The following is a 9,535-nucleotide window of genomic DNA, read 5'->3' as shown; positions in this document are numbered from 1 at the left end:
CTTGGGCCACATGGCTGGAAGGGAAGCTTGTGCTGGGGGTGCAGAGGGAGGGGACTGACTCCTCCTGGAGTAAGTGACAGGTAAAGCTGGACCCAGGACTTCCCCAGGGAAGTGGGCGTGGAGCAGGGAAGGTCAGGGAGAGATGGGGTAGTCAGGGCCGAGGCTGGGGGTCTTACGAGCCAGGTCACCAGGGTTGGAGTTTGAACTTGGGGTGGGGTAAGGGAATGGAGACCCTGTAGGCAGTGAGAGGTCAGAAGTTTTAGGAGAGCAGCCACGAGACTCGTGTCCAGGAGAGCAACCCCGAGGCTGGCTGGGGGCAGAGGGTGGGGTCGTCGGGGTGGGCCAGGAATTCCCGGGTTCCCTGGGCGTTGAGAACCTCCGCTCCCGTCCCAATGGGCCGAGATTCCAGGGGCAATCTGAACTGTGGTTCTGCGGGGCAGGCTCAGCACAGAGAGGGTGGGAGGTGCGGACGGCCCCAGAGGGCGCCGTGGGCCGCCATGAAGATCCGTAGTGAGGCGGAGGTGGAGGCAGATCCAGGAGCTGAAGGCTGTCACTCGGCTCAAGGGTACAGCTGCCGCTGGGGTGACCCAGGGCCTCCGGGGCTCTTGGGGGCAGGACTTACGATCTTAACACACGGACGGTCCAGGGCATATGGACTGGGGGCCGCTCTACTGCTCACCCCCAAACAGAGCTGGGAGGAAGGGATCGGAGGGGTCTGCCATGCAGGGGCCCGGGGGAGGAGAAGCTGGGGGCTTCAAGGAGATTTGTAAGCACGGTGGGCTCAAAGCCAGAGGGGACAGGAGGGGATCCACCCACTTCTGTGGCTAGAGGGTCTGGAAGAAATCACAGGCCTGCCCGTCCCTGGCTTGCACCCCGCCCTCCCCACCTCCCAGCACTGCTGTCCACTGAGAGCCGTCCAGATGAGCGCTGCTGAGCAGCGAAGCTGGCCCCATGCAGGCTGGGAGGAAGGAGCGCGGCCTTGGAGACAGCAAACTCACGCCCCCACCTCTGTCCCCTCCGGCGTGGAGCCTACCCCACCCGGGTATCCCGGCCAGGCCCTTGGCCCTTGGCCTACATCCGGGCTGCCCTGCCCCTCCACACAGAACAACGTCGGGCGCTGCAGATCCAGGCGGTGAAGGAGACCACGTTCAAGAACGAGGCCACGCTGGCTGTCCTGCGCAGCAACATTCGCCGCGGGTCCCACGAGGGGGCTTTGGCCAAGAAGGTGGACGGCGGGACCCTCCCTGCTACCTGCTGGCTGGGGGTGGGGGGCGGGGCACGTGCTGAAACAGCCCTTCCCCCAACACAGGTGGACAGCTGGCACCTCCTCTCCTTTCCCCACTCTAACCCCAACCATTCTGAAACTGGGTGGAGGGGGGCAGTTTCCCCACCACCCACCTCAGAGGGCAGGGCCAGGGGCCCGACAGAGGTCCCTTTCCTGGGCTACCCTCTGCAGCAGCCATATATGGGAGCCAGGGACCCACCTCTCTGGACCCCCATCACATCGGAGCAGGGATGGCCCGGATGGAGTCCTTCAGCGCTCTGCCCCTTGTGGCCCCAGGAGCTGGGGTCTTGCTGCTGGGCTAGCACAGGGCAGAGGAAACCCGGGGAGAATTCCTGGAGGGGCCGGCGGCCCGCGGGGGGGAACGCAGAGGGGCCGAGCCCCCAGCTCAGCCGCCGCGCCCCACAGTATGACCAGCGGACCACCTCCAAGGCCTGCGGAAAGGACGTGCCCATGAGCCTGGCGCACAGCCGCTGCACCACGGAGGTAAGGCAGCAGGGGGGGACCCGTCAGCCCCGCCCAGCCAGTGCACCCCAACTAAACTACGATGTGGAGCCGGTGGGGAGCAGAGCGAGTTCCCAGCCCCAGCGTCCGTGTGGCGTTGCCGCGGGTCCCTCCCCGCCCGCCCAGCTGCAGGCGCGCTCCGTGGCCCCTGAGCACCCACGCGCGGGCCGTGCCCTCCCCGACCCAGGTGGCGCGGGAGAAGCTGCGCAAGTACGTCTTCGACCGCGTGAATATGCACAACGTGCTGATCGACCTGGTGCGGCGGCGCGAGCAGAAGCTGGAAAGCATGCAGCTGGAGCTGGCCAGCCTTAAGAACCAGCCCGAGGCCACCAAGGAGGAGCCGCGCACGCTGCAGGTGGCGGCGGGGAGCGGGGCGGGACCTCCAGGGCGATGGGGGCGGGACCACAGGGGGAGGGGCGGGGCTCTGTGGGAGGGCGGGGCTAGATGAATGAGGCCCCCTTGGAAGAAAGCCCAGCCCCGCCCCCGCCGGCCTCTGCACGCCCAGGCGGCCTGTCCCCACGCACTCTCAATGTGCCCTTCCTCCCCGCCCAGGTCATCCGTCAGCTGGAGAACAACATAGAAAAGACGATGGTCAAGATCACCACTAGCCAGAATATCCACCTGCTGTACGTGGACCTGCTGGACCACCTGAAACAAGTGAGCCCCTCAACCCACACCCGGAGACCGAGACCGCATCCCGGTCCCAGGGCGCCCAGCTGGCCAGGAAGGGCGGGAATCTCGGCGGGGGCGTGCCCTCCGGGTTAGGCTGCCCCGCCGGCGCGCAGCTCTCCTCCAGGCCGGGTGACCCCGAGAAAGGCTGAGCCCCGCTTTGGGCACCAAGCTGAGCAGCGGCACCTTGTAGGTGGGAAACGTTCTTTCAAGAATTTATTTGCTATTCCAAAAAGGCATATCATGTGCTACATCAGAATTGTTTGTTTTTTGGTTTTTTATAAATTTAGTGATTTATTGACTTATTTATTTTTGGCTGCTTGGGTATTCGTCGCTGCGTGCGGGCTTTCTCTAGTTGCGGCGAGCAGGGCTACTCTTCGTTGCGGTGTGCAGGCTTCTCACTGCAGTGGCTTCTCTTGTTGCGGAGCACGGGCTCTAGGTGCGCGGGCCTCAGTAGTTGTGGCTTGTGAGCCTCAGTAGTCGTGGCTCGCGGGCTCAGTAGTTGTGGCTCGCGGGCTCCGGAGTGCAGGCTCAGTAGCTGTGGTGCATGGGCTGAGTTGCTTCGCAGCATGTGGGATCTTCCCAGACCAGGGCTCGAACCCGTGTCCCCTGCATGGGCAGGCGGATTCTTAAGCACTGCGCCGCCAGGGAGGCCCTGTTTGGGTTCTTAGTTGATGGTTTAGTGTTGTTTTTTCTTTGCCCCATCGTCTCTCATCCCCTGGCTTCTGAGGCCAAGAGATGGGTCCTGCACCCTCAGAAGTCCCCTAACATCATCCAGGGCAAGCTGCCTCTGAGCAGGTCAGTAACCTCCGCTTGCTGCCCACCTCTTCCAAGCCAGCCACCCTGCTCCCTGCCGAGAAGGCCAGGGGGAAGTCCCCAGGGGCCGTGAGCCCTGCTGTGAGGCAAGCCCCCTTCACTGGCGGCCCCCTTTGGCCCCCACACAGAAGAGCACAGGCACCCGCCACAGGCCCGGTGGTGGAAGATGGTGAGGATGAGGACAGTTGGAGAGGAGGGCTGGAGGCTGGGTGCCAGGCTGCAAAGAGGAGCAGCTTGGCAGGGGGGGCCGAGAGAGAGAGGGAAGACCCCACCTTCATGCTGGGGCTGGGGGAGGGGAAGCCCTGGAGGGCAGTGTGGCCGGGAGGGTGACAGGTAGAAATGCATTTGGAGGAGGGTGTGGGATGGGTGGGCATTGCAGCTCTTCGCAGCTGGGGTCATGCCCCCCAAATCCTGCCCACGGTGCCCAGAGCCCAGCAGCACGCAGCTTTGTCCTCCAGCCTGTCCCTCTTGCCTCAGGCCCCGGGTCCTGGAGACTCACCTTGTGGCCCTGCCCACGTGTCCTTCCCGGGCCCACTCCTCCTACCCACACCCCTTCCCACTCCGACTGCACCCTGGGGTCCAGCCCCTCCTTCACTTGTATGCATCATGTCCTCCCAGTGGTACTTGCTTATCTTTTCAGAACATATGCACTAAAAAAAAATAACTCCTGTGGTCATCTGCATTTTTTTTTTTTTTTTTTTGGGCTGCATGGCACAGCATGCGGGTTCTTAGTTCCCTGACTGGGGATCGAACCCGTGCCCCCTGTGCCGAGTTTTAATCACTGGAACACCAGGGAAGTCTCCCTTGCATTAAAAAAAAAAAAAAAAAAAAAAAAAAGGGCTTCCCTGGTGGCGCAGTGGTTGAGAGGTCCGCCTGCCGATGCAGGGGACAGGGGTTCGTGCCCCGGTCTGGAAAGATCCCACATGCCGCGGAGCGGCTGCACCCGTGAGCCATGGCCGCTGAGCCTACGCGTCCGGAGCCTGTGCTCCGCAATGGGAGAGGCCACAACAGTGAGAGGCCCATGTACCGCAAAAAAAAAAAAAAAAAAAAGTGAAGATTCTACGTTGTAGTTATCAACAACAAAATACTAAGAGCCAAGATATATTGGACATTTATGAACCTGACCCTGTGCTAAATATACATCATTATACCTTCTCAATCCATCCTGATAGCGACCTCCTGAAAGAGCCGTTATTACCTTACCTTTACACATGGCAAAACCCAGGCTTTCCTAAGGCCCCACGCTAGCTGGTCAGGTTACAGCCTTGGCCTTGAGTCCTGAGTCTCTGACCCCACACCAGTGTTTTGAGACCCTCTTCTTCACTTACAGCAGCCAGCCTCCGGCGTTTCACAGTCACCGCTCACGCTGTGGGACATCCCATCACAACTTCTTTGGAAGTGTCTCTGGACTCTGGCCCTGGGCAGTGAGAGAATCCACCAGGAAGATGCTGTCTTCCCTCACCAAACATGTCCTTTCACCTGCTTTGGGCCCGGCTGGGGCCACAGGCCAGGTTATACTTGTCCCCTGGACTTGCACAGTCCGGGGTGAGGGGTGGGGAGTAGACGTGGTCCACTTTGGGGGCCAGAAGAGAACGAGGGAGGGGCCAGGGGAGCCTGTGGTTGGCCCGCAGTCCCTAGACTGTCAGGCTCTGTGCCCACCTGCCCTTGCCCTTCTGCTGCAGAAGCTGGCAGGATACCCCACAGAGCTGGACAAGCTGCAGAATCTCGTGGTTGACTACTGCTCGGAACTGTCGGACATGACAGTCATGTCCCAAGATGCCATGATGATTACGGATGAGGTCAAGGTGAGAGCAGGTCCCAGGCTGGGGGCCCTCCCTGCAGGGCTATCTCTTGAACCTGTCTGGCCCAGGGTCCGTCGGGACACCCCCATGCCCACACCCCCCGTCATCACTGGAGGAGTCCAGTGGCTGCCCTGCCGGCCTGCTTGCCTTACCACCTGTGAGCCTGGGCAGAGGTAGACAGAGAAGGCAGAGAATTGACCTGGACGGGTCAGGTGCCACCCTTCACCCACTCTGTGCCGAGGCCCCTGCCAGGCCAGCCTGCTCCCTCCTCACGCAGTGGGGCCACCCTGGGGTTCGGACCTTCTCAGGAAGGCAGTGAATGGCGGATTCTGGGGGTTGGAGGTTGGGCCACAGAGTCTTGGGGTGTAACAGGGCCAAAAGGAGGCGTGGGGGCTGGAGCCTGTGTGGGCAGCAGGTGGCGGGGCTGCAGTGGCAGCCCTCCTAACCTGGAGCCCTGGGAGGAGATGGGGGGAGATGGGATCAGATTCGTGTCTCCAAACGGGTGTGCTCTGGCTGCAGAGACTGGAGGGGACCAGGGCCAAGACACTGGTCACTTGGGCCAGACCAGTGGTGGAGATGGGTGGCCGAACTCGGACGGAGCCGAGAAGCCTTTAGGAGGTCACCCCGATGAGGGGCGGGGCGAGTGAGACGTGCAGGCAAGGGCAGAGCGTGGCATCCAGGCCACGTGAGCAGGCCCAGACAGTGGATTTAGCCACCAGAGCAGGATGTGCCAGGAGACAGGAGGTCTGGGGGAAGATGATGAGTTTGTGTTTCAACATGCGGAATCCACTCTAGTGAGTTGTAAGGGGAGCTGGCAGAGGCAGCGGAGGACCGGGGCTGGAGAGGAAAATCTGTGAGGCGTGTCCCAGGCGGTCCCTGAGCCTATGGCTGTAGCCGGAGCAACCCCAGCTGGAGGGGCGTAACGCGAGGGAAGGCTCAGAGGCCAGGCAGGAGGGGGGCGTCCCAGAGGAGGGCAGAACGCAAGGGTGAGGGTGATGGTCGCAGGTGGAGCGTCCCAAATCGGGAAGGCGGGGACTGACGCTAACGCTGGGTCAGCACCCCGGGTGGCCTTGGTGGGACAGACCCCCGCCCCCTTCCTGTGTCCCCAGATGAACATGAGGCAAAGGGGAGGCCACCTTCATCGAGGAACGCCAGGCATGGGAGGACCGGCTCAACCAGCAGAAGCAGCTCACTGACAAGATCCACTCCAAGGAGACCAGCGGGAAATACCACTGGGTGCGTCCGGGCCACGCCAGGCACAGCAGCCCCTGTGCCACAGAGGACACCTCTCACCTCCTCCCCCTCCGCGCTCAGGGCCGGCGGGACTTGCACTTCCCCTCCAGCCTGATGGGTCCCGAAACTGAAAGGTGAGCGCTCAGCTCCTGCCGCCCCAGCCAGGGTCCCGAGAGGTGGGTCACCGTGAGGTGGGGGTAACCTGCGGGGGCCGGGGTGAGGGAGACCGACGAGCCCCGGCCCCTCCCTGGCTAGACCTGCACCGGAGCACACCAACAGTCACAGCGCATGCTTCAAGGTGCTGCTGCCGGCTCTGGGCTCTTGGCCAGGGGTGGCTGAGCCCCCGGCTTCTCAGCTGTAAAATGCACCCCTGAGCCGCCTCTGAGAAGCCCCGCTGAGCCCCACTGTGCCAGGCCGCTTTTGGTCCTCCTGCGGATGGCGCTGCCTTGGGAAATCCCTCGAGGGCTGGCCGAGCAGGGAGCCAGTTAAGGTGAAGGCGACTCTGACGGGTACCCAGCTCTTGGGTGGCCTCCCCTGACGACGTACGGGGGCATCCGACGGCCCTGCGCAGAGCTCCCACAGCATTCCTGCATGCCGGCTGACCTTCCCCTCTGCTGTGCCCAGTGAGGAGGAGGGAGACCTTCAAGGCTGATATCGAATACCAGACGGACGTGACGGCTTTGGTGGAGAAAGTCTAGACTGCTGTGCGGTGGTGCTCTCACCTCTGGGTACTGGCACTCCTGGGGTGTGGGCAGAAGGACGGGTGGGGACCCTGCCCCAGCCCAAGGCCCAGCTGAGCTGGGCCAGGCTCTGCAGACACCTTCTGCATGAATGGACACACAAAGCAGCGGCCCCACAGCTCAGAGTAGCGGGCACTCCAGGGACGCAGATGGCAAATCCGAGCCGTGTTCCAGGGGCTGCACAGAGCCCGCTGGAATTTGAGGATCTCAAACCCCGAGGAGGCGGCCTTCACCTCTTAACTCCTTCCCCTTCCCAAACCAACAGCATCGTGTGAGCAGCTGCCTCTCCGCCCCACCCCCTTTATTTTAATCCGCCCTGGATTTATCATCAGTAAGCCTTGAGCTCCTGTCCATGGTCCTGACATAAGCTTGTCCACCCTTGGACGAGTGACTCAAAGCCTCGCAGTCTCGTGGCGGTGGTCTCTCTGGCTCTTCCTTGGGGTCATCTGGCCCCTCTGCCTGTCACGAGGGTGACACACACAGAGGGCCTCACAGGTCCTCAACACCCAGCCACGGTCAATGTTACTGACCACCGGAAGCCAGAAGAACAAGCTCCCTCCTGGCTCACACCTGCTCCTCGCCCCACCGGCCCCACCAAGACATCGCCGGCCGCTTCCTGGCTCAGAGGAGCACGGAGGAGAACCTGGCGCTGCAGGTGGCGGGCGGTGAGGGGAGGCGGGCGCAGCTGGAGGCCGTGACGAAGCTGGCAACGGAGGGCGTGATGCCCAGCTCCATCAGGCACCCGGGAGCCCCTGACCTCCTCCTCACTGACAGCCCCATGGCTGGCACCAGGCTCGGAGCTGAGCGCACCCACTGCCGAGGGGCCCCAAGTGCCCGCGTGTGAGCTCCTGAGCCCGAATCAGCACAGCGCCCGCTCGGGACTCCGCGACCTTGCCCTCAGTCCGCTACCCACCTCCCTCATCCTCAACAGCTTGAAGTCTGTTGAGAAGAAAATGAAGGACATGCTGAAGGAGGAGGAAGCCCGGCTGCAGCTGGCCCACGCCAACATGGCCAAGAGCCAGAGCTGCTGCTGACCATCCAAACTGGCATCGACAACCTCCACATCCGCCTGATGGGCGTCCCCCTGCCCACGGCCCAGGTACCAGGGAAGCGTGGAGGGGCCCCCAGTACAGAGGGTCCCCTGGAGGGGCCAGAGGGAGACGACTTTTTCCTCCTGGCCACAGAAAGAAGCGCTGCCCTCCGACACCCTGGATGTGTACAGCAAGCTGGCATACTGCGAGGGGAAGCTGCTGTACCTGGCTGACCGAGCGCAGATGCTGCCCAGGACAGAGGAGGTAGCCCTGGCCCGGGGGGTGCCCACACGCCCCGTGTGCCCTCAGAGCTGACAGTCCCCATGCCCTGCAGGTCCACACGAAGGTGAGGCATGCCCTGGAGCCCTCGGCCCTGAAGGAGAAGCAGAACACCAGGATCAGCTTTGAGGAGAGGGGGGGAGGATGTCGCAGGCACGGGCCGCCCAGCAGCTGGCGGTGGGCCTGAGCTGTGTGGGGGAGGATGTCGCAGGCACGGGCCGCCCAGCAGCCGGCGGTGGGCCTGAGCTGTGCAGAGGCAGAGGCTGGGGACGGCGCTTGCCGCATCTGACCAGGGCGGCCTGGAGGCACAGGGGCTAAAGGGATGGAAAGGGTGTGTCAGTTGCACCCACAGGATTTTTAATTTATGGAGGTGACTTGGTGAAGTTAATGCCATTGAAAGAACTTACCACCTTTAGTGACACAGGGAGGCACCAGTGCCGGTAGGCAGGCAGGGGGGAAGGCCTTGGTCAGGGCGCTTATTGGAGTTTCTGTGGGAAGGGCAAGGCAGGGGACACACCGCTTAAGATCTGCCCGTTCAAATAATTCCAGCAGGTTTGGGGCACAGGGGCTGTCCCCAGTTGCCTGGCACCTGGCCCTGGGTGATTCAGGCTTGGGGTGTGCGTTAGACAGAGGTGGTCGAGTGTGGGCTCTGGAAGGGCTGGGTGAGCCCTGGTCTGTCTCTCTCCCCGGATGTGCGAGACCCCAAATGCCAGAGCATCAGGGACACAGAAAGTAAGAAATATACGTCGTTGGTACAATTGGCCCTGCGGTGAACGGACGCCAGGGGACAATCCAGGATCTGGGGACCCTCGCGGGGCAGACGGGCTGCGGGCGCGGCTGCCACCCGCCCCCCCGCTCCTTTGCAGAGACCTTCCAGTTCGCCGACGTGGACCACAGTTACGTGCCCTCGCGGGCCGAGATCAAGAGGCAGGGCCAGCGGCTGATAGAGGGGAAGCTCAAGGTAGCCAAGAAGAAGTGACCGGAAGAGGAAGAACCCGCCTCGCCAGCACACCCCGCCCCCATGCTGTCATTGGTTACACAAATAAACAATTTTCCAGGACTGCGGGGCACCTGAGGGGACGCAGATGTGGGGGACAGAGTTGGGAAGTCTGCGGCGAAGTGGGGTGCTCGGTGTGGATCTGGGCCCGAGGGTGCAGGGTAAGAGTGAGTAGGGGGTCC

General features: G+C 62.7%; 1 protein-coding gene across 1 annotated transcript; it reads left to right on the top strand.

Moving 5' to 3' along the window:
• Positions 1-497: 497 nt before the first annotated feature.
• CCDC183 (coiled-coil domain containing 183) lies at positions 498-9,335 on the top strand (the record flags this gene model as incomplete). Its single annotated transcript, XM_082843719.1, is given in 18 exon segments — positions 498-582; positions 1,104-1,225; positions 1,691-1,768; positions 1,974-2,141; positions 2,339-2,443; positions 4,954-5,076; positions 6,183-6,197; positions 6,199-6,309; positions 6,388-6,434; positions 6,436-6,440; positions 6,931-7,001; positions 7,005-7,034; positions 7,645-7,740; positions 7,910-8,066; positions 8,069-8,145; positions 8,231-8,341; positions 8,412-8,501; positions 9,225-9,335. Coding segments are annotated over 18 exon segments (1,602 nt in total).
• Between the last annotated feature and the right edge of the window lie 200 nt (positions 9,336-9,535).

This window comes from Leucopleurus acutus, assembly GCF_964270905.1.
Source record: "Leucopleurus acutus genome assembly, chromosome: 7".
Lineage (NCBI taxonomy): Eukaryota > Metazoa > Chordata > Mammalia > Artiodactyla > Delphinidae > Leucopleurus > Leucopleurus acutus.
The sequence above is the reverse complement of the archived record's forward strand: the minus strand, read 5'-3'. Positions and strand labels throughout refer to the sequence as shown.